The sequence below is a fragment of the Peromyscus maniculatus genome, chromosome 3 (assembly GCF_049852395.1).
Source record: "Peromyscus maniculatus bairdii isolate BWxNUB_F1_BW_parent chromosome 3, HU_Pman_BW_mat_3.1, whole genome shotgun sequence".
Classification (NCBI taxonomy): Eukaryota; Metazoa; Chordata; class Mammalia; order Rodentia; family Cricetidae; genus Peromyscus; species Peromyscus maniculatus.
The window spans coordinates 15,133,105-15,159,003 of NC_134854.1; the positions used below are offsets into that span (position 1 = coordinate 15,133,105).

Sequence of the window (25,899 nt, forward strand, 5' to 3'; positions counted from 1 at the left end):
CCATTCCTGTTATTTTGGTCCCCCTACCACCACCACCCACAGGATACACTGTATCCCCTCAAACTGTAAGCCAAAAAGAAAAGAAAAGAACAGACCTTCTTCACAGACATTTTTCAACCAATGAGAAGAGCATAATATACTTCCTGATAGAATTATCTTGCTCCAGCCTACACATACCTCTTAAAGGTTTCATAACTTCAATACTATAACACCAGAGACAAAACTTCCATTTATCTCTGATACTCATTTTGGTATCATAAATTCATTGCCTAAGAAACAAAACTCATAGTTATTCAGGAGGTTAACTATAGCCAATGCAGGAGCCACACATATTTACATCTGCATAACAATAAAATCTACCCAAGGAACTTTGTATGTGGGCTCCTAGCCTTACAACCACTATGACTGATAAGGCAGGGAGGTAGGACTACAAACACTGTCCTCCAACCTAGTAATGGACTTGTTCTGCCTTACTTGCATCTTTTCCTAAGCATGTCACATCTCCCTTTGATGGTCTCTGTATTTTATATTTATTTATTAAGTCATGTAACATATATAACTTTTGTGAGGGAGACTAAGATTTTTGATTTGTGAGTGTGTATGGGGTACATGCGTCTATGAGTATGTGTATGCATATGAGTGCAGGTGACTGTGTGGGTGCATGTGCACATGTGTGTGGAGGGTCTGAAGTTGATCTGGGGTGTCTTCTTCAATCATTCACCATCTTATATATTGAAACATTGCCTCTCAAGTGAACTCAAATCGCTAGCTAGCTTGATCTAGGGATTTTGTCTCCACCTCCTAAGGACTGACATGAAAGGAGGGCTGCCATGGCCAACTGACCTTTACATGGTCCTAGGGATCTGAACTCTAGTGCTCAGCTCAGTTAAGTGCTTGACTGGAAAAGCTACCCACCCACCCCAAGCCCATCATTGAACTGTTTGCCTCCTAACCTGAGGTAGCTTGCCTAGTGGTATTATTGGAGACTCCCATTGAGTCTGGCTAATTTCCCACATGAATTAAACCCTTATCTAACTCTAAACACATTATTTATTGGGCAGTTACGATTTTCCCTTTTTGAAACATTTTTGTGCTTTGCTTATTATATGGTTATCTCCACACTAATGTATTCCTTCTATCCTCTGAGGTATTAGAATACCTGCTACCTATAATCTTCCTTAAATATCACATTCAATCTTACTGATTTACATACTATCTTCAGTCTAATTTTTATGTCTGGTGCTAACCTCTGATATAAGGTTCAAACAAATTAAAAAGAAACTTTATTTCTAACTCAAAACCAAATCATCTCCAGCCATTTCTGTGGTCTCTACTTCTACTTCTCTAATCTACCCTCTCTCTAGCCAGCAAGTGATCCTTCAGTTTGAAACTTATCACTGCAGCTTGCTCACTCAGTTCTACTTTACTAACTTCTGTACCATTATACAAACACCACAAACATGTTTTAACTTCAAGATCTTTACACACTCTGTTTCCTAGGCTTATGGTATTATTTTAAACCCAAATAATCTCGGGGCTTTCTCTTTCACTTCCCTTAGGTCACTACTCCAACCACCCAATCTGGGAGGACTCTTCTTATCACCTATTAGAAATACAAACTTCTATCAACCTATCCAGCCACTCCCACTCATAGCATTTCCTATACTTGTGGAGTTTCATTTTTCTCTGTAATCTAGATCAACATCGGATACTTATTGGCTTATCAATTTACTCTTCATTTCTCTAGACAGTAAGTTCTAAAAGGTCAGCAATTGGAATGTTTAATTTATTCTACATGATGCCTAAAAATTACACAGCATTAAGTACTCAGGAGCTACAAAACAAATTACTGAAAGAAGAAACATATAGCTACAGGAGACATTCCCACTGTGAGCCTCAACTCTAGCACTCGATATGAGGGCAGGAGGAATTATGTGAGTGGAGGGCTGTAATCCCAGAAAGACGGGGAAGCAAAAAGCCCCAGAAATACTGCTTTGTAGTAGTTGTGGCTCTGACACAAAAACAGACAGACAGACACACAGACAGACAAAAACAGAAACAACTGATGAGGAAAAAGCTTTGACACAAAGCAACCAAGAAGATACTCCCTGAACCAAACAATCTAAATAATATTGTCAGTCACTACAGAAGTATTATTTTCTTCCTAGTATGATTCATTAAAAAAAAAAAAAAAAAAAAAAAAAAAAAAAAAAAACTTGCACACCATTTTTACACAAAGCAGAAAACCTTAATGTAACATGGAAAAACACATTTAAAAATCTAGTATTAGGGGCTGGAGAGAGAATGCAGCAGCTAAAAGGACTGGCTGCTTTCCCAGAGTACCAGGTTCAATTCCCAGCATGCATAAGGCAGCTCACAATTGTCTGTAACTCTAGTTCCAGGGGATCCGACACCCTCACACAGACATACATACAGGCAAAACACCAGTGAACATAAAATACATAAATCTTTAAAAAAACAAAAACCCTAGTATTAAAGCTACTACACTACGAAATCGTGTGGTTATACATTGCTATAATCCCAGAACTAAGGAGGATGAGCGGAACAATGAAGAGTTTATACCAACAGCCTGTGCTATAGCAAGATCATGTCTTAGAAATAAATAATCAAATTCAAATGTAGAAAGTATAATTGTAAAAATACGTATAATGTTGAAAGGTTTTAAATGCAACTTTTAAATAATACCTTCTATTGGCTAACTGGATTTCCCCCCCCCCCCCGCCCCAATTCTATACACTATTTAAGAACTAAAAGTAACAAGGTATAGAACGCACTCCTATGATCCCTGATCCTCGGGAGGCTGAAAGCAAGAGAACAAGTTACAGTCAGCCTGACCACACAGAAACTGTTTTAAAAGAGAGGAAAAACTAAGAGTGAGTAATATAATAAAATATATATATATATAAAACGCCTCTAAAAAATACTGTTCTTTCCAGAAAATATTTTAAAAGTAAATGCATATTTTACACTAAGAGAATCTGACCAGTAATGCCCATTAGGCAGACTGTGGAATTCCAAGTCTGTAATCCTAGTACTTAGGAGGGAATGCAAGAAGCTCAGCTCAAGGTCATCCTCTCTACTGTGTGGCATGCTCAGTGTCAGCCTGGGCTACATAAGATCCTGATTCAAACACACACACAAACACAAAATAAAATAAAGATGGGGATGATGACTCTGTGGTCAAATATTTGCTGGGCTTTGTGGTGCACGCCTGTAATGCCACCACTGATGGGTAAAGAGAGAAGGGTCTCTGGACTCAATGGCCGGACAGTTGGTGGAAGAAGCAAATGTCAGGTTCAGTGAGAGACCCTTTCTCAAAACCTACAGTGGAAAGTGGTAGAGAAGACATCCAACATCGACCTCTGTCTTCTACACACAAGAAGAAACAAACAAGCATGCAAAGTGCGTATGTGCATACACACACACACACACACACACACACACACACACACACACACACACCACATATACACACAAAAATAAAAAACATATTTCAAGGACTCAATATAAATTATTTTCAATTTAACCATCACATCATATAATAGTGTAGTAAAACCTTATATGAGTACAAATGGGGAAAAAAAAGTTTAAACTTCCTCTAAACAAGATGTCAACCAGCCATTTCTAACAGAAGAAAAACAGCAAAATTACCTTCATGAACTGTAATGCCACAATTGTCACACTGAATTATTTCATCTGCATCTTCACTATTATCACCAAGACAAACACAGCAAATCAGAATGTGGTCCATTTTTTGTGAACTCCAGTTTTGACTCTTCTCAAGAATCAGCGAGTCCTAATGTTAAAATACATCAGAAAAATCACATTTTAATTAAAAAGTAATTTAATACTCAATTCTCATTTTTTAAAAATACTGTTTCATGTACTTCAAAGTTATGTGGCATTCTATTAGTTGCCTCAAGGTCTGCTCCACCTCTATCAAAGGACATCTTCTTTGTCACTCCTGTCCAAGTGGCATGGGCTCTCCCCTCTACAAAGTGAGAAGGCACAGGCATGCAAATAGCTGCCTGCTTTGGCATTTGACTTTGACCCTGAAACTAGGGGAAAACGAACAACTGATCATCTAGGAATTACCAATCCTACATACATGTTTTCAAAATATCAAGATGTGGTTCCTATACTTTGAGTAAAGTTACTTCCAGGAAAGACAAGACACATATACAAAACAGGAGGGAGTAAGTTAAGATAACATACAAGCAACTGTGCATATGATATCTGAGAGACTCTAGACTCCAAAGTGTAAAAGGTCTAGGGTTACCCAGGTACTCAGAAAGAACCTGAACACACAATATGCATAGCTAGCTATAATAAAAAATTTTAATGATTCAAGTTAAGTAGTTGCTAGGAAAATAAGAGTATTCCTTACATTTATGTCAAGAAAGATCTAGTGCCAACTGGTAATAAAGATAGCCAGCTACAATCAACATAAAAAAGGAATGCTTTAATAGTAGACGAGTGTAAGATAAAATTTCAAGAAAAGAAAGTCTGTCCATTTTAATTTAGACCTTGTGCATTTTGGATGTAAACTTTAATTTAAAAAAAAAAAAAGATTCATTCTGGCACAGTGGCATACTCCTATAGCTCCAGCTACATGAGAGGATGAAGCAGGAGAATAACTTGAGCCTAGGAAGTATACACCAGTCCAAGTAAAATAGTAAAGCCTCAAAAAACAAAACAAAAAGTCTTGCTATGTTAATAAAGAACAGTTAACATTACAAGGTAACTTGTTGGTATATTTTCATTTATAAACCTAACCAAGGTCAAAACAAAATTGTTAAGTTAGTTCCATGCCACGGTCACTAAATATATTTAATTTCATTAATGTTTTGCTGTTTTATATCCCTTTAAATTCTATCAATACTCTCAATGGTAACATTTGGAATCATCATTTCAATGCAAATTGTAAATGACATTTAAATTTTTTTTATGGGGAAAGGCTTTTTGAGACAAGATCTCATGTAACCCAAGATGCCTTTGAACTTCTTATCCTCCTGCTTCTCATTGGCTCTGATTACAGGTATATGCCACAACACTCACTGAAAAAATCCTTACAGGTTACAATAAATAATTCTTTCACTACATTTTATGGATAATATCTAAAATTACAACTGTAAAACAAATCAGGAAAAAAATGGCCACCAAGCAAGTTGAGACTATCCTGTACAGAAAACTCATGTGTTTTATAGCATCTTGGTAGTTAATGAACATCATGGGTTTCATTCTCAGCTTTCACTCAACAGCTGTTGAACATACAATGTTCTCATTTGTAAAATGAGAATGACAGAAATAAAATGGAACAGAAAGGTTGTTGTAAAAATTAATGAAGTAATAAAGGTCATCAATGTTGCATTGTACATGTCCTTCTTCCTCTCCTCTACACTTCCTGTAGACGACTCAAGAGAAACACAGATTGACATCTAATAATGAGGCAATGGATGGGTTGTGTTCTGTAGAACCAAGTTATAAGCCTAATTGAGCACTGATACTTCATCCCCATGGTAAGGCCAAATGTTTTCTCATAGATTATTACTTGTAAGTTGTTTTTGTTTTTTGTTTTTTGGTTTTTTTTTTTTTAAATATTACAGACTAGAAAATGACCTAGTGAAGCAGAGTCTGATAAATAATAGGCTACCTGTGTTAATGGACTGTCAACATTTCTTTGTAAGAATTACCTCTAACCCTTGGGAAATGGCTTATTAATACAGAAAATAAGTGAATTTCTATGAGTAAAACTGTGAATGAATAAAAAGTGAATTTCTATGAGTAAAACTGTGAATTTCTATGAGTAAAACTGTGAATGAATAAAAAGTGAATTTCTTGAAGTAGAAACTGAATCAATGGGAAGATCTAATTCCTCTATTTTCCGATTTTGTTCAGAAAAAGTGCCTGTCTAAGCTGTCTCTCTATGCCAATTTCTCTCTACACATACTATTTTCTAATGCAAAAGAATGAGAAAGAAACAGTGGCTGCTGTTTCTGGCCTTCTCAGCCCAGTGAGATGCTTGTTCAAACTCTAATGCAAAGGAAGATGGAACAATAGCCCTACAGAGTTCCAATAAACAAACAGCTGGCCCTAATGGTTCAGTGGGAAAATCTAAACCAAATTTTTGAAAACATTCTGAGCTGTTTCAGTAGAGCAAACATACATTAATGTTTAAGTATGATTTAAGTACATGTATGATCAAAATAGAGTCCAGTTTCCTATGAACTTGTTACCATGTTTCTGAAGATGTGTATCCTCTTTCAAAGAATAGGCTAAAGTCTAACAAAAAAATTAATACAGCTTTACACAAAAATAGAAATCAGGAAAGTAAGTAACAGATGGCAAAACAAAACTCATCTAGAAATAAGAAAAAAGGGGGCATTACAGTAATAGTTCAAATATTATTTCATTCTTCTCCTTGGAATGTAAAGTTAATCCTAAAGAATTTAAGGACAGTGAGAATACACAGGGCAATGGATTTACATGTAAAAGCTAAGCAGGAGGCACTAATTGGGAGAAGAAAGAGACACAAGTAGAGAGAGAAGGGGAACCAGGCAGAATAGAAAGGGAAGCAACTGAGAACTAAGTATAATGGTTTGTAAGAACTAAGTGTATGTACGCATGATGATGCTGGGTCAAATCCCAATGCTTTCTACGCCCATCTAAAACAAATAAAAACACTAACCTACAAAGGAGCCACTGCCTAGTATTCTTTCTGCGCTCTAAAACATAGTTAGTGTTCACTTGCCATGTATTCTACAAGATGATTATAAAATACATACAAATGGGCCAAACTGTACCTGCTGTATTTAGATTTAACAGAAAAAAATTCCAATACTTTACATTGAAATAGTATTAAAAGATGAGGAAAAAATAGTATACCAAAAGTGTGATCCATGTTTGTTCATCAATACTTTCCTTTAAAGACTCTAAAATATTTGTAAAATATTACAAAATGTGTTTTAATAGGACTTACAGCATTTTTTTTCAAAATGTGCAGAGATAACTAATTAGTAAGTCAAGCATCCCAAACAGATACATATCTTCAGAAGAATGCTAACAAGAACTGATAATAAACTTTAGTTCTATATTCATTTGATCCTAAGTGTGCTTGGATTACTTGCTGTATATAATTACTTGTAATTACTTGAATTACACTTGCTCTATGAAAACACAAATCATGTTCTCAAGAGAAAGGGTTAATATTTTCCCGTTGAATGTATTTATAAATTCTGCCAAAACCCTTTACATAATAATTGCAAACATTTGATGGCACCTGTCATTAAACATAAAAGAGCCTTGTATGACAAAAAAATTATTTTACTGAGCCAAAAATATAAGGTTGTGCTTATCAAAACAATAATCCAAACACTAAACTATTCTACAGACCCTCAATGAGAAAGAAGCTTGTGGTTCTTAATAAAGCAAGACTGTCATTTCTGTTGAGAATTTCTATAATGCATAAATTTTCATCTACTCTAGGTTCAAAGTCTTGAAAAGGAAAACCATTTTCTGAAAATGTTACACTGACCTTCTTTAAAAAACTTAGGTCAGAAGATCAATGGGAGGACAAAATGCCATTAGCGATATTCAAAAGTTTCAAAATAAAGGACCGAAAAGGACATAGCCAAACCTTAGGCATTATCCAGACTCTACGGATTTCAAAAATGCAAATGTGAAAGCCCACGGAGAAAGACAGGCATCAAATTGTAGAAAATGCAACTCAAGTGCTCCACTCTAAAGCAGCAAAGGTGTGTTCCAGGAAGCTCTCTTGAAGGAAGTGCAACAGGTCAAGACTAGTCTCATGATGCCATTAATATACTGGCTGCTTTTTTTGCTCTTCTTGTGACTGGGTGATGTGTTCAAGAGCTACAGAAGGGCAGTGTTACCAATCTGACAACTTGCCTGCTTCGGAATCCATTATGTGGTTTTTTTTGTTGGTGGTGGTGTTTTGTTTAACAATTCCTAAAATTTAATTTGAAATTGTAAATGTCAGTAGACACAGTCAATCTAAATAATACTACAAGTTTTCAATGACTTTTTAAGATAAAGGGATCCTAAAACCAAAATGTTTTAGAAGCACTCCTATATATGCCTGAGGCATGTTGAATCAAAAAAGTAACAGTTATAAAAGGGCCCTGGTCAAAAAATGTAAATTCCTCTAAGAAATTTCAAAATTACTAAGGTTTCAGAGCATCATTTAATTATAGACAACCCACATCATTTCTCTGCAAATCCACTTGACATTGCAACTAAGAAAAGGCTTCCAGCTAAAAACTAAATATGTTATTCTTGTTTGTATTTCTAATGCCACACTTTCTGCTGTTTCTACTACAAAGGGGAATATTAACACTTAAAGGCAAAATGAAAAAAAAAAACTAAAATACATACTTCTTAACCATAGGAATATTTAGTATTTATTATTACCCAAGATAGATAACTAGTAAGACTAACAGAAACATTACCCATAAGGCAGCAAGAATAAACTTCAAATATCTTTCTATAAATACAGGATCATATAAATAGAAAATTTAGACTGGTAAATAATATTCTATACTGATTAATTTGTTAACTAAAATTGAATGTCTAGTTTAGTTTAATGTAATTTAAATATAATTAAAATCATCAAAAATTTTAAGGAATTAAAATAGTTGTGAGGGGAAAAAAAACTGTAACCAAGCATCTAAGCAGGAGGCTATTCTCAGAGAGATTAGCTTTCTATATGTTCTTCTATGCAGGTATTTTCCTGAGAAATATTTTGGGATCTCATCCCCGAAATATCTTGGGACACTTAAATACAGGGCCCATTACTTACCAGAACTTTTAATTTTTTCACCACATGTGATCTTGAAATGTATTATAAAACTTAGTCTATTAAACACTGTTACCAAGTAGAGCTTATTAAAGGATAACAAATACATTTCTGTACATATACAAGTGTCCCTACACATTGGTATGAATTTTTTCCATAGGTCCTGTATCATTAAATTACTTTTGTGAATATTAACCTAATAAGCATGAAACATGAAAAGATGCTGTCAAGAAGCAAGCTCAATCAATAGATACAGAATAAGTGCTAAATACTATAAAAATAAACTGAGCAAATAAATGCTCAATCTAAAGATGAACAGATATCTATAAATACGCCAAGATGGCATTAGCAATATGAATGCCCAATCTAAATATTAACAGATATCCATAAATATGCCACGATGGCTTTGGCAATATGAATGCCCAATCTAAATATTAACAGATATCCATAAATATGCCAAGATGGCACTGGCAATATGGAAGAGCTTATGCCACATACTTAAAAAGTACAACACTATCTCCTCAATTGAGTTTTCCTTTACCTATAGATAAGAATTAGCATAGCATTGGAAGTAGGCAACATTCTTCATAGGAATGAGGGCAACCTAGAAATTAATCAGTGTTTATAATGCAAATAATAAGCTGTTATTTCATCTCTGCTGACATGGAATCCCTGACAGTTTGTTATATATTATTTAAGAGGAAAAGAACCAAAAAATTTGTAATAAGCCTAGTTAAAATACACAAACACTACTCTGTAAATCTGTAAGCAGAAAAATATGAAAAAATAAAGCATAAAGAAAATCTAGTTTAAGCTACTTCAATGATATGAAAAACAAAAAAAATGGTGAAGAAAATTCTGTTGACATAAACACAGTAACAGAAATGACAGAATTAGTACAGTTCTACATGTGATGCAACAGATACATCTACATGTAAGACACCAACTCAATCTTTCTTTTGGAAGGAAAACACATAGGCACACAGACAGAGACACGGATATATTTAACTGAAGTCTTGAACGTTGCACCTCTGGACCAATGGGTCAACCTAACTCGCAGTAGAACTTCAAAGGCAGGACTGAGTCATTACTGTTGCTTCAGGATAGAAACGCTTGTTCTATGGGGGAAAATGTTTGCTTTTATTTTTACTTCTTTTTTTTTTTTTCTAATTTTCCAGAGCTGAGGACCGAACCCAGGGCCTTGTGCTTGCTAGGCAAGCGCTCTACCACTGAGCTAAATCCCCATCCCCTTATTCTTACTTCTTTGCAGAGAATTTGTTCATTAACCATGTTTTTAAAAGTACATTTTACTTTCACACAAATAAAGCAAATAATTGGTGACTATGCTGATGAAGATTGGTGACTAGGCTGATGACTTAACCTTTAAAACAACTCTCTACAAGTCAAAAAATGAGCTATTGTTCTCTTCTCAAGTATTCAAAAGCTTTTTGTTTTTATGTGGCTATGGACAAAATTATATTGAAGGAAGCCTGTACTATCATAATCCACTCAGTGCCAAGTTAGCATCTATGAACAGAAAGAGGATAAAAATGGGAATAGAGAACTATCATTTCCCAAGTCTATAGATATAAAAAAATGTTCCTCTACATACTCTTCTCCTTGGAGACGGAGAAAACAAACTCCTGGAGAATGTTGACAAATGGTGAGCAATTAAAAGTCTGTTGACCAAATGAGTAAATGCTGCATTGAGGGTGTTCATTCACTCCTACAACTAAATAAAAATTCAAGGAAGTCACTTAAAATATATAGTAAGTAGTGATTTAGAAATTTCCCTTTTCCCCAGACAGACAGATATCATAAAAATTGGGTTGATCTACCTCATTACTCTTGCTTTGAGAAAGGGTCAGGCTATCATTGGTCAGTTCCTCATCATCAGCACTGTTTCTGCTAAGAACTTTACTCTTCTTCTTCTTGCAGCCCACTTCGCTAGCAGGGCTGCTATGGTCTTCGTCATTGCCCTCATCATTCTCATCTTCATCACTCCCACTTCCCTCATCTTCATCGTCCTCATTGTCTCCATCACTGCCCTCCTTCTGAGATGCCGATCTCCCCTTTCTCTTTACTACAGTCGGTCTCCAATCATTGTCGTCCTCGCTGTCATAATCGTCCATATCATTCAGCTCTTCCATGGATACAAAGTCCAAAAGGGGCCGGTTCCGACGAAGATTCCATTTCTTGGGCTCACTGACCTGTTCCTCGGTGGCGGTGGCTGTGGTAGGGACAGAAGGGGAGGTAACAGCAGGACTTGTGGCTGGTGTGCTGGCAGCAGCAGAAGCAGCCACACTATCAGACACTGTTGCCTTTTCTTTGTCCTTCTCTCTCTCCTTGTCTTTCTCTTTTTCTTTCTCCTTTTTCTTTCTAGGTCTTTCTCCATTTTCTTCTTCTTCCTTCTTTTCCATTTTGATTAACTGTTTGTCTGAGGGCACTATTTCTTCCTCTGTAGAATTTTTAAGCTGTTCTTCTTTTGCTTTAATATCTTCATTCAGTTCTTCTTCTAAAATGTTTTCTTCAGAATCACTACAGGAGCCTTCTCCACTGTCCTTTGAAGGGTCTTCACTTCCATTACCACTCCCTTCAGAATCTGTTGAAAATATGAGAAAAAAAAAACCACACATATGTATATACATACACACACACACACAACACTGACACAAATGAAACCACCAAAACTTGTGAATAACTTGCAAAACAATATAAACAAATCTAAGGCAAAGGATGGGAGACATTCCCAAACTCATTAAATAATAAGTCAACAAAGTTGATATATGATTTAATCCAATATGAATTAATGAAGATGACATATGAAATGAGTTAGAACATACTGTAAAAATAAAACTACTATTTTATATTACATAGCTAATAACAGTATAATGTCCTAGTGATAATTTTATTTTCTAAAAGTAGTTTTAACGGGCAATTACTCAATCATAATGTAATTTGATTAAATTATTCTTCCTTTATATCCTTCTTTCATAAAATATGTATACTTAAACTACTGAATATCATCTCAAGCAAGAAAACTTTAGCCCTCTAAAACTGCCTAATTTATTAAACTTTTTTTTCAATCAAAACAAGCATAGGCATTTGATAGTGAACTTGTAGCAGACAATGTTATATCAAGTACAAAGGTGAAAATGGACAATACCAATGGCACATAAGAAAATGGAAGATGAAAGAAAATTTCAGTCTTCCTGCTTAATAGAATTCTGTCCATATTAATAAATGTGTCATGTAAACTTTCATAAGTTCTAACTACTAAGTGCCCTACAATGGAAGATGCTGATGAAGAAATGAATCCATCCTAAAATGATCAGTTACCTGCTCCTGAACAAACTGGCTATGGTTATTGAGTAGATCATGCAAGCTTACAATTGGCAAGGTGCTCCATTCCCACCTAGGGCAACATAGTTATCTCAACCCAGCACTATTCTCTATTCTAACCCTGTCTGCACACAAGTCAAAATTAAAATTTTAAATATTTGGACAGGAGGATAGAGGGAAATGGAGAAAGAAGAAAAAGAGAATATTTATACCACTTGTTAAATCTATAGGAAAATAAATTGTCTGCATTTATAATCAAGAAAATAGAAATGCTAAAATAGTGTAAAGCATTACTGCTTCCATATAATTTTAATTTCTACGAATTCAACTTTCCTTCACCTTTAAAATTAACGGGGAATTGAAGGGGCAAAAGTTAGTATAGCCAAGTCAATTCAGAAGTCCCCATATACATGGCTAATAACAAAACTATCCTGTTAGCTAACTCATGTAAGAACTAAAAATAACAGATTTTGAATGACCCAATGAATTCACTATCAGTCTCAAGACTATCAGCTTATTCAGTAGTGTTCTGAAGAAAACAAAAGCAAAAACCACCCTTATTCTAAACAACCTTACACAGGGCAAACATGCACTATTATCCAAGCTAACAATTCTTTAGGTTTAGGACATCTGGAGGTAGATATGTGTGCTGAAATTTAGAAATGTTCATATTTTATGAGAGTAATTTGGGATATGTATATTACATTAATACCACATTAATGCCTAAGGTGCTATTTCAAATATAATAGTTCAACAGTATAAAGTACAAATATTTACAGTGCATGAGAAATGACATAAATTAACTGTCAGTTTTAGACAAGTTTTGCTGTAAAACGAGAGTTTCTGCCAATCTTAAGAAATTCTTACAGATTTCTGAGCCTTTTGGATTTAAAGAGCATGGACTTAATATCATTCCTAAGCAAGTGATTTGTTTTCAGTTGAGTTCTATAAATCATTAAGAAAGTTTGGATTTTTACACCACTTACAATAATTAAACCTAACCTACAAAGAAAAATCAATCCTAGCTAAAAATCAATAATAATTTCTGCAATTTTTAAAATAGTGGTCTTCTAAGAAATAAGCAGAATTCACTACTTCAAAGGCAGAAAAGGATCTCTTGTGCACATTAACTGAAGTAAATTTTGACACCTTACATGTAACACCATAATCAAGAAACTAAAAGGTTGAGATAGAAAGGAAAGATCCTACTCTTCTCCATCAGTGTCTAGAAGACACTCTAACAAGAACCTAATAGAAGATACATAACTAAAGCTCCTAGTACAGTATGGCTCCCAATGAGAATAAACTTCGTAATACTTCGTAAACTTTCCAAATGTCGTGGACTTTGTTATTTTATTTTCAATTATTTTCAAATGTAGAGGTAAACTAATGGCTTTTGATGTTTTGTTTTATAATCATGTCTGAGCACAGTGCAATCTTAAGATTCAATTGTTTTATATTTGTCAATGTATTATTACAAGAACATGACATTTTTCTTCAAATTCAAATACTAGTAGCTTGCCCAGCTTTTTAGTCAACAAATGTAACATCTTAGTCATATTCAAACAATAGGGCCAGGATCCCTGGAAAATAGCTTTTTCATCTGATTAGCCATCACTTCTTTTTGGTACATATTCATTTGAGGAACAGAGAGTTATTCATAAGCATAGATGAAAAATAACAACGAGAAAACGAGGTCCACAGCTGGCTGTATTTTTAAAGGCTGCAAAAGAAAAACATTTCTATTACCACAATGTCAAAGAACAACTATATCCCACGTTGCCTTCCAAATCTATCATTCCACATAGAAGAGAGGAAAGGACAGAGAAAGGAGGCAAAGAGGGAAAGAAAATTAGCAGTGTGAAGTAATTAGCCAGATATTGCAAATAAAGCTATCTTACAAAAAAGGACAGAGTTAATTAATCCCCACATGAACTCTTTTTTACATTTAAAAGTGACTTTAAGATTAAAATTCTATTCTTCATTTAGTTACAGAATGAAGAGGAAAAAAAAAACTTCAAAACACACAGTTTTGATCAGGATCTTTCAAAGCAACAGTCATTTCAACTTTAAAGAAATTTTTTAGTCACAGAATTAAAAACAAACCTTGAAAAATCCCTTGACAATATTCATTGATAATATAAATTTAATAATCAACAATCATAAGTATCATTACAGCAATGCTCATTTTTTCTTCATGATGAATATTAAAGAAAATCAATACACTTTAGAAATTTCCAACTATGAAATACAATCTCTGTCCAACAATTCCATTGGCACAGTGCGGTAATAATTAGCACCATAAATTAACGTAGTAAATGACAGATCCTAGAGTCATCTGTAACTAACTCCGTTTCTCTTCATGAAAGCCCATCACTCAACACTACGCATTCTCCACTGGCTCTTATTACAGCTGTGCCATCTTGCATTTTCTGGGTAAATCTACAGCAGAGCTTCTCTAGGATGGAGAACTAGTTCCTGGAAACACTGGCAGTTGCAGGGCAGGTGCAAGAGGTAGGGAAGACACGGGGATCAAGTACAATACAAAACAAAGGTGCTCTGAACATTCACACTATACTCCACAGGACAAGCCTGTACCAGCACAACCAAGAATTAGTCAACACAAAATGCCAACAGTGCCAAGGCTTTCTGAGAAACCCACATCTAAAACAAGATCTCAATATTCTCATTGTTTTCTAGGCATGTTTCTTTTACTAGTCTTTTAACTTGGTCCTAACCCCAAACAGAAATAATATTTCCATGTCTCCATACCTTTAACATTTATTGTTTCTCTCACCAAGATTGTTTTTCTAACTATTCTTAGTTCACAGCTCCTTCCCTAGCTTTTCAATGAAACTCATCTATACCATGCTAGTCGAAAATAATCCTTTCTCCTCCAGAAGACTTGAACCATATACATAATCAACTACTCCCTGTATTACCCATCATTTAATAAGTGCAATCTAACTATTTATCTGTGACTTCCCTATATTTGGGAAAGTGTTAAATGAAATGCTAATGAATACAACTTGGAAAAAAGCACTATCAAAAGCAACTACTACTGAAGTCTCAACCTGACAATTCTAGTTGGATTACTTCCAGGCAAAATGGCCTCATTGTACTAACTAAATAACCCATCAAGATTTAAATTTAAGCACTTTACTTTGCATAGCAAAGACAGTGGGAGAGACCAGGACAATATTAGTTTATATTGTTAATAAAATTAAGAAATGCCCACATCTTCAAAAGCATTCAATTCAAATAACTGAAAATTAACCCTAATCCTAGGCACAAACCAAATAAAACACTTAAGCTAAACCATGAAATGTGCAGTATTGGGCTGGTTTAGAACTATAAAATCAGTCACCTGTATGTCATTCCATCTAACATTTCTACATATGGTTCTTCTGGTGGTTATTATCATAATTTTAACTGTCCCCTGTCTTAGGCACAGTTATTTATTTCATTGTCCTCAATCAAAAATGAGAAGTAGTCATGGTGATCTAGAGTAAGTCAATCTCTCAGCTGTGAAGAGCACCACCACATCTGAGTCAAAAATGAGCAAGACTCAATTGCTACTGACTATTATTTTAAATAAAATCATTTTCCACTAGCTCTTTTTCACAATAACATTCCCAAAACTACGGGAATAAATTTGTGACCTGAAATCTCAGATCACATATTTAAACTTGCCAGGAGCCAGGGCAGTAAAAACTTGAGATTATATGACAAGAAACAACAGACTGTATGAAATTTGAGTGCTTTTAGGGGACATACATTAACCAAATATAATGTTCCTTCAACAATAAATTAGTATTTACTAAGGTCAGAAATCTTGACTTGATACCATACATTGTTTTTAAAGGCATTTATAAATTAATCTGGATTATTCCATCCCTTGCAAAGAGAATGCCTGTGAATGACTCTCCACCTCAATAAATGAGAAAATGAATCTATCAAGTCAGAATTTATTGAAACATAATCACTTTTGAACATTTCAAGAAAGTAAGTTTTGGAGTCTGTTTCATCAATTCCTACCTTCTAAGTGGTACCAATGATGTGTCAGTTTAGACTGTCACTAACACACCAATACTACCTTCTAGCAGAGACTATTCCTGTTAGTCTTCTCTAAGGAGAAGACATTTTAATTTTACCTCCTTTCCCTTTCCTTTCTCTCCTTCCTCAAGTACCAACACCAGTGAATCAACTAAATAGGAGACAAAGAGCTGCAACGTGAAGGTTAGAAACAGTTCATCAAGATCAGCTTGCCCAGTGTTGACCTCTAGAGTCAACTTATCAGTTACCACAATAACCCAGCCATTCTGACTTGAGATTACATCAACCCACTCTTAGTTTCTAAACAGTGAAAAGATTAAATTTTACAGTCAGACCTATTGGATCCATCAGTTCCTGAGTAACTTCATGAGCAGTCCTCTAAACTCAGTACCCGTGACTATATCTCCGTAATGAGCTATTTGTGGTGGTATTGTGTACCCCAAAATATTGTGCATGCTAATTAACTTATCTGGGGTCAGAGAAGAGAACAGCCACAATATTAAACATAGAAGATAGGCAGTGGTAGCACATATCTTTAATCCCGATCACATGATAAGATAAAAAGGTCAATTTTGAATCTACTTTTAAAAAGGTACTTGTTTTACAAAGGATAAATAATGAACATTTTTTTGTCTGAGTTTATCAAATGTTACTGGACTGGACATTGTTTTATATATTAATGGAGTTATTCGTCTAAATTTTTCAAATGTTAATGGACTAGACATCATTAATGTAATCTTGATTGTGTATATTGTATATACTTATAGATATAATTTTTCTTGTATTAGTTATAAGCTTTTTTTAATGTTACACAAAAAAAGGGGGAAATGTGGTGGTATTGTGTTCCCCAAAATATTGTGCACACTAATAAACTTATCTGGAGTGAGAAAAGAGAACAGCAACAATGTTAAACATAGAAGATAGGCAGTGGTAGCACACACCTTTAATCCTAGCATTCCAGAGGCAGAAATCCCTCTGGATCTCTGTGTGTTCAAGGATACAGCCAAGCATGGTGAATCACGCCTTTAATCCCAGGGAGTGATGGCAGAAAGATATATAAGGCGTGGAGGACCAGAAACTAAAAGCATTTGGCTGGTTAAGCTTTTAGGCTTTTGAGCAACAGTTCAGCTGAGATTCATTCTGGATGAGGACTCAAGAGGTTTCCAGTCTGAGGAAACAGGATCAGCTGAGGAACTGGCAAGGTAGGTAGCTGTGACTTGTTCTGCTTCTCTGATCTTCCAGCATTCACCCCCAATAACTGGCTTCAGGTTTGATTTTATTAATAAGACCTTTTAAGATTCCTGCTACAGCTATTATAAAGGTTAAATGAGATTCTGTATTATATCATAATGCAAATTGTTTGCTGATGCCATTAAGAGTAACACAACAAAAACTAATTTCATCCCTTCTCACTACCTTTAGAAGCAAAGGAGAGTCAGAAGAAGAGAGCGAGATCTTCAAAGTCCCAAAGTGCACGATGGGATACTAAAAACATGTTAGAAGGGATGGAACTATGGTCCAGCAGGAGAGCATATGGGAGGCCCTGAGTGTGATCCCAAGATCGCAAAGAGAAAGAACTTCAAGAGAAAGAACCCGTGGAAGGGATGCAATTAGAAAGGCTTTTAGTTCTCATTTTAATCTAAATGTTTATCAAAGGAGTAGAGATAACAAAAACTTTTAATGCTCATGTGTTTACTGGTGTTTTTCAGATATAATTTTGTTTCTCAGATTTCTTTAACTAAAACTCAATATATTAAGTACACATTAAATACACAAAAGAAAATGCATAAAAGAAAACCATAATGTTCTGTTTCTGCTTTTACACTACGTGAACATACAACTTTCATCATCTTTTTAAATCACTAACTAGAATAAGCAAGCTCGTGTGCTTTACGCAAGGTATTGCACCTGTGTTTTAAAGCATCAAGTTTGCTTGGACTAACTTTATTCTGTATGAGAGCTAATACACAAAAAAAGTATAACTCCTCTAAGAGTGCCATGTGAGCTGAAAAGGGAATAACCCTGTTCAAGGCTATTTATGGTCCATATTCTTCTTAATATACTCTTCTATATCTGGGGTACCTCAATTCTTCACTAAAATATATAAGCATAAATGTATGATAGAGTTTAAACTGGGGAAAATGTTTTTGCATCTTGGAAAATGGTTCTTCTATACCAGTTAATAATCATTTGAGTAAATATGGACGGCAGCAGAAGCCATAATAGGATCCAGTGAACAGATCTTAGGGAAACGTGGGAAATCAAATGAACAAAATAAATGATATGTGTGCTTTTACTGTAAATGAACATTTTAATCAAAACTGGTTCAAAAAATAAAGAAGTTAAAAATACACGGAAGCGCAGAAAGCTGGGAAGGGGAAAGAGAAAGGAAACGTTTACCTGAAGCATCTCCAACTTTAAAATCACTGTCATCTGAACTATCATAATCAAGAGCTTCCAGGAGAGAAGCTGCCAAAGGCTTCACCTGCCTCCTCTTGGAGCTGCGATCCACTGTTGAGAGAAAATATTCCAGTCATTTTACAGTCTCACCAAAGGAAGAGCTGGGGTGCTTAAGACGACACATCGACTTCGTGCAAGGACTCCGAGTTCTCAACACAGTGCTTGGGGAGAAGTTGGGTTTGGGGACGCTGGCTGCGGAAGGCCAGGTGGCCCCTGTGGGGAGGCCAAGACCAAGTCAAGCCAGCCAAACCCCTGGCCGACCCCCGCCCACCACATCCTGGAGGAACACGCCTCTACGACTACCCGGCAATCCCTCATTCAGACACCACGGCACCCCAGAAGCCAGGGCTCACTCAGGGGCCACTGAGCAGCAGCTCCTCCCGGGGTCAGGCAGCACCCACCCGGCCCTCCCTCTCCGCAGGTCCCGGCTTCTGGAAGGGTCGAGGGGGGCTGAGGCCTCACTTACTAAGGAATCCGTGAGGCGGTCGTTTGGAGGAGACCTAGGGAGAGGCTGCGGGAGGCGAGGCGGCAGGGACGCGCAGAGGGCCGCGGAGCCGAGTCCGCGCAGCTATGGACGCCGACCGCGCAGGGGCGACCCCGGGGCCGGGCCAGCGTCCCTCCCCACCCCCAGCCCCGTGCCCCTTCCCCGCGCTCCCCGGCCAGAGGCGCCAGGCCCGAGCCGGCCGCCCCGCGAGGGCACCCGCCCCGGTAAAAACCAGGAATAAAAAGAACAGAAAACTTTATTATCCTGCACCAGAAGCCACAAAGGACCCGGGATCCCCACAGCCGGAGGCCGACTGTCTGAGACAATGGGGAGAGCAACGACCCGGATACAGCTCTGACAAGAAGGAAGTGAAAACCGCGAGCTGAGTCCCGTTGCTAGCGGCAGACGCGGAGAGCGCGTGCGCAGGCGCGCTCCCTCCCGGGCGAGCGCCGAAAGCAGCCGAGTGAAGCCGACTGGAGCCGAGTAACTTCAAGAAAGATCGCAGAGTTCACCCAGAACCCCCAAGCTTCGCCCATGGCCTGCGGAAGACTAGGCCTCCCTGAAACCGCCCCCCATCTCCTTCCAATCATGTAGGACCAATTACTGATTCTGGTTTATGTTTTTTAAGTTTTTCATAAAGGACGTTTGCTATCTTAAAGGACTTCTAAAAACCGTAACTGATATCCACACCCCACCACACCACCACCGCCTACTGTCTCAGTGAACTGCTTTTCCTTACATAGGAATGCACAGAAGTGGTCTCTGTCAAAGGTATGTGAGTGAGAATGTTAGGTCAGATACAAAGGAGTTTTGGTTTTGCTTGTTTGCCATTGTTTCCTAAGATCCTAATCATAACTAATTCTTTTGATATGGCCTGAGAGTTTGTTTCTTAATGTGGTTACCAGCTGTTCCTCTCTTGTGGGAGCCTGTTTCCAGGTTCCTCGTGGCTTTACCCAGCAGGTCCGCATAGAGAGGATGATTGGACCACGGGCCTGGGTGCAGGTGTCTGAGATGGTCTGCACTTGGCTGTGCTAGGGGGAAGGGGGTCTTTTGCTCCCCCCACCCCTTGGCATCTCTATAAATATGCTGGGGCAGAGACAGTCAGGGCTGGTTGGGAAAGGTTCCAGGCCCTCTCGAGGCTATCCTTTATTTTCTGTTCATCTCCAAAATATAAATCCTTCTAATATTTCCTGCTGCTCGCACTCAAGAAAACTCTGGGGAGCTGTGGGGTTGGTGAGTAAACACCCCACACTCTCTCCTGAAGACAAACTGTCCTGCTTAGTACTCAGCCTCATCTACATCAGATCCTATGCATAAGCCTTCCAATCTACAAGGGACGTTATAATATTTAATAAAAGAGATGTGCCCACACACATATATGTTCAAAATGTAATTCCTAGCCAATAGAGTAACTCTAAACAAAAATTCCTAGAAAGAAGCTGTGACTGCTTCAGATAATTGATTAAAACTGCAGTGATGTGGCGAGATTGGGAAGTTATAATTCCAGAGCTTAATTACAAACTCTCCTGCTCTATGTTTGGCCTACTCTTATGCCCAGATTGCTGGGACCCCCAAAAGGCCACCACCAGACCAAATCCCACATGTAAAAGCAAAGAGCCTTTATTTCAAGCTCTGAGCTTGGTCCCTCTGTCTGTCTGACACAGCAGTGAGAGCAGAGAGCCCTGAGCCCAGGCTGGGAAGAGTTTTTATCATAGCAGTGGTTGGGGTGAAGAGATTTCCAGGGTTCAGGATCCTGATTTGCTGACAATTGTCTAGGGGTAGGTGTAAAACAAAAACAGGTGTGTGCTAGACTCAGGGACATCTGGCCACCTTATCTAATGGTTGCAATGTTTAGGATGTCAGGTACTTCCCCATCCCTGGGTGAATCCCTGGGTGGTGTCAGCTTATGGCTTTTCCTGGATCTGGGTGTTGCCTGCCAGTAAGCCTGTCACAGAAGCTGTGTCTGGGCCCCTAAGCCTGTCATGGCAGCTGTGTGGTCAAGCTGTTTGGGGGCTCCTCTACCCCTATTAAATAGCCATTCCTTGCCTAACTCCATGTCAGATCTAACAATATGTGACTAACACATAAAGTTCATTTTGGAATGGGCTAACTGAATGCAGTTTTCCACCAATCAAGGGGCTAAGAATGATGTTAGACAGCATCCAAGGCATACAGCAGAGTTCTCTCCATCTTGCCATGCCTGATACACCCAGCAAAGTATTGGGAAACTGTTTTGGTTTATGGCTTTCTTCTGTTACTAAAAAAAGTTCATGAAGTCACCACCTCATTGGAACATGATCTTTGGAGAGACCTAAATCTATGTATGTTAGGATTCTGCCACTCCAACTACATGACTGCACATGTGCAGTTCAATAGCTAAGCAAGGGGTCTTACATCTTATGTCATCAGTGTGCTGCATGATTGTACAAATGCACACAGCAGCGTGGTCATGCAATCATCACATATGTGGCTTAGCTCCATAAGCCCAACTGTGCATGTGCAGGGGAATCCTTAAAAAGCCGGACACAGACTCCTCCCCTCTCTTTCTGCTCTCCCCCACCCCCTGCATGTGCCTCTTCCCAGGCCTGGTTACTCTTTTCTGTCCTCCCCTTCCACCTAATAAAGCTCTGATACTGGGTTTAGTTGTCTCATGCCTCTGACCTTTCTCGAATGGTAAAAGCACAGCATTTAAAACCAACAATGTACCCGGCCATAGTTACTCATATTTAAGTCCCAGAATAAACTATCTCTTGTCCTCTCTGAGGTGAGAGCTATGTTTTTGCATGACCATTAAATGTAAAAGTTACATTAGACTTGAATGAATTGCTGTTTTGAAAAGTATTAATCTCACAGTGAAAATGTATCCATTTAATTGTATTAACTCTTGTGTAAATTAAAACTACTTGGAGATTTCATCCTACCCCTCAGAATGGCCAAGATGAATAAAACAAATGACAGCATATGCTGTTAAGGATGTGGGGAAAAGGAAACACTTAGTCATTACTGGTGGGAGTAAAAACTGGTGCAGCTATTATGAAAATCAGGGTGGAGGTTCCTCAAGAAGCCAAAAATCCATCTACATCAAGATCCAGCTCTACCACTCTTGGGCATATACCCAAATGACTCTACATCCTACTGCAGAGATATTTGCTCATCCACGTTCACTGCTGCTCTATTAATTATAGGCAGATTAAAAACATTATAGATGTCATTAAGCTGATGGATAATTAAAATGTGGTACATTTACACAATGGAATATTATTCAGCTGTTAGGAAAAATGAAATTGGGGGTTAGAGAGATGGCTCTGTGGTTAAGAGCACTGACTGCTCTTCCAAAGGACCCAGGTTCAATTTCCAGCACCCACATGGCAGCTCACAAACTGTCTGTAACTCCAGTTCCATGGGATCTGACACCCTCACACAGACATACATGCAGTCAAAACACCAATTCACATAAAAAATAAAATGAAGATTTTTTTTTAAATGAAATTTACAGGTAAATGATGGAGCTAGAAAAAAAAAAAATCTTGAGTGAGGTAACCCAGACCCCAAAAGACAAATATTGTAATTTTCAATTTTAGGAATGTAAGTAAAAAACTATTTTGTGTAACTCAGACACCATTTTGTGTAAGTTCAAAAGCCATTTTATATGACGTGAAATAGTATGATACCTGAGCTTGCCACTAGGCAGCTCTGAAAAGAGCTAGGCCTCAGAAGCAAGCCCCTGGCTCAGATAGGAGCCAAGCCCAGGACAGGCTTTGATATGCTAATGAACTAATCCCATGGTGGTGTTGAAGTGCTAGTGAACCAGCCCCAAGCTATGAGCTTGTATAGTGCAAAACTACTGCCCAATGAAATGTTACAAAAATGTGACCTCTGGACACTGTGTGGCCCTGGCTTTGGTCACAGCTGAAGTCCCTGAGACCATTGCTGGGCCCACAGGCCCTCTTGTCAGTACTGGTTGCTGGCCACCACTCTTAGGACTTCCTGGACCTTCATCAGTGCTGTCTTTTCAGTCTGCCAAGGTTGAAGTACTTCAAAGAGGACAAGGATCAATTATTCCAAAGCTTTCTCACCTGAGAGGATTCCCCAGAGGAACCCTTCGTCAGCATTTCTGCCCAAACAACTGTTCCTGCTTGGTGAGATGTCTGTTTAACTTTTATATTAGCATATTACATGGAATGTTGGTATGAATAAACCACATATATTTGAAAGACAAACCTTGTATGGACATCCTAATTGCTGAGTGCCTTACAGTCATTAGGCCATGCTTTCTCCAATATGAATGGATGTCAGCTTTTAGGCTTCTGAAATGTGTGCTGCAATCCAAATAACCACAGAAGTTCCATACCCAGTAAGGGATTGGGGTGTGTGTGGGTCTCCCAAGGAAGGTCAAGTAGAGTATGGTGTTATGGAGAGATAGAGGGGAAAGTGGAATGGGAAGATTAAATGAGGAGGGGTGGGAGAGATGGATAAACGGGGGATATGAAGATGGCAACTAACACTAAAGGCCTTTTGAAAAAATCATATGGAAACCTGTTTACTGCTCTGGAAGCAGTAGGACCTAAAAATGAGGCAGACTAAAGTCTCATGCAATAGAACAGCCAACCTTTTTCAGAGCATCAGACAGTTTGTATTCTGAGGTTTAAGAAGTAATCACATGAGTGAAGTGTACAATCACAAGGACCATTCACACATGGTGAAAACACGTTTTTCCATAGAGGCATAAAAAACGATAGCCAGTTGTACGGAATTATCTGAAGTAAACCACTCCTATCCACTCTCCCGTGGAGGAGCAGAAAACAAATCCCAAGAACAGTTCCACGTTATTGAAGGAACTGAGGTGACAAGACTCTTGGCTTGTTTTTTTAGAGCCTTTTCACAGGTACTCAGAATTCTCCTCATACAACTCCACTCTTGAACTGTGTTATGATAGAACCTCCCTAAGTATATACAATATGAAAAGAGTTTAAATAGAGACATCATATACCGGGGGAGACAGTGCCCCACCAAGTAAAACTTTAGTTCTGGGAATGGGTTACATCTTGTTGAGTCAGGGCCAAAGGGGTCCCATAAAACCCTTAAAATATCACAGACTATTACTTGCCCTCTACAACCTGGTGCTAAGTCCCTATTGCTGAAGACACTATTAACTAATATCATTGAACACATAGACATCAAGCTGGTGCTCACGTAGAAGCTTCATCCCTAGTGCTAGTGTTCATGGTACTAGAAGGTGCTCTGTGTATTACCAGAGGAGAAAGGTAATCATCAATATTACCCAGCCACAAACACAGATCTGCAAAAGCAACCTGCCTGCAAGATTATATACTGGTACAATAGTGTCCTGAAGGTTATAGGAGTAACCAACCACTTTTTGATTGGAAGACATTTCATAAAAATAAACCACAGCACTTAGTATTATTAAGAGAAAAACAAAAACAAACAAAAAACCATAAAGAATACAACCAAAGCAAAATCCCTCTAACAAGTACACTGTAAATCCGTTTGTCTTTGTTTTTTTGAGGGCCAGTCTTGTTGATAAGTAGTCCAGCCTGATCTTGATGTCACAGTAATTATCCTGCCACAGCCTCTCAAGTAATGGGATTACAAGAGTGTGCCACCATGTCAGTTCGGTAAGTTTCTCAGGCTATGTGTCTACACCAATAGGAAATAGAATCTGGTATCTTATTATGGAAATTGTTTAAGATTATTTTTAAGTCCATTAAAATATTAAAGAAATATGTACTAGATGACAGCAATTATTCAACAATTTCAGAAGCCACATTCTATACCAACGAAGCTACTAAAATATTAGGATCTGAAACAATCTTATCAGTTTTTAACCTGCTCTTATATTGAGATTATAAAGTTTGAATGAAACCTATTAGATCCATTCATTTATTTGACAAATACATGTTGAATGGTAGTATGTGTAACATGGGAAATAAGTTTTTAAAAACAGCAAATGAAATCACAGAATGAAATAAGCTAACTCTTTAAAGAAACATTTATTGAAACATATTTAGTAAATACCATGAATAGCAATTTAGGGGATGTACCTTATGAAAAATGATTATTGTCTTTTCCCTGCCAGAGCTTAATATACAGTTGAAGATACAATCAGGTAAATTCCTGTTTGTTTCCCTGGACAACCAGAGAAAGAATACATATGCTAGAAGAGGAAACACACAAGCAAAGAGTTCTACCAGAGTTTCTATTTCTATTCAGACACAGTAATATAAGTATTACTAAACTGGGTGGGGTTAGGAGTAAAGGGAGACAAAGACGTTTAAAAGCAGAAATGCCCAGGGCTAAGAGCATGTTGGGACTAAAAACATGATCAACACACTAAGATATTTAAGAAATAAAAGTTCTATTCATTTCCTTTACCTCTTTGCTTGTTTGTTTGGCTTTCTTGAAGGGATTTATTCATTAACTTCCATTGTTTGTGTTTTCATGGATTTCTTTAAGAGATTTATTTATTTCCTCTTTAAGGAACACTATCATCTTCATAAAGTTAGTTTTAAGGTCAATTTTTTGTGTGCTTTGCCCATCTTGAAATATTCAGGGATTGCTGTAGTAGGATAGCTGGGCTCTGGTAGTGCCATATTGTCCTGGCTGTTCTTGGTTATGTTCTTACACTGGCATCTAGGCACCTAGGTTTGGGGTAATTATAGTTTTAGGTAACAATTTGTGACAGATTGATCACTAGAATCAA

At 37.5% G+C, this 25,899-nt stretch overlaps 1 protein-coding gene and 1 long non-coding RNA gene across 9 annotated transcripts in view; one reads left to right on the plus strand and one right to left on the minus strand.

The window, feature by feature from the left end:
- Nucleotides 1-19,303, minus strand: part of Phf14 (PHD finger protein 14) — a 146,091-nt gene extending 126,788 nt beyond the window's left edge. For 5 of the 8 annotated variants that reach the window (XR_013049680.1, XR_006070166.2, XM_006984249.4 and 2 more), the window contains exons 1-4: nucleotides 19,161-19,303; nucleotides 18,635-18,745; nucleotides 10,675-11,438; nucleotides 3,673-3,817 (exon numbers count right to left, since the gene is read on the minus strand). Coding sequence is in view for 5 of the 8 variants with exons in the window: in XM_006984249.4 (XP_006984311.1) it covers nucleotides 3,673-3,817; nucleotides 10,675-11,438; nucleotides 18,635-18,745; nucleotide 19,161 (1,021 nt within the window). In the remaining 3 variants the exon portion in view is untranslated. The remainder of the gene's footprint in view (nucleotides 1-3,672; nucleotides 3,818-10,674; nucleotides 11,439-18,634; nucleotides 18,746-19,160) is intronic. The other 3 variants (XR_013049681.1, XM_076566200.1, XM_042272805.2) reach the window with 1 other exon arrangement.
- Nucleotides 19,265-25,689, plus strand: LOC121827863 (uncharacterized). The gene is made up of 4 exons (XR_006070167.2): nucleotides 19,265-19,949; nucleotides 23,195-23,317; nucleotides 24,706-24,814; nucleotides 25,276-25,689. It is a non-coding gene; the product is annotated as an uncharacterized LOC121827863 (long non-coding RNA).
- Nucleotides 25,690-25,899: the final 210 nt, after the last annotated feature.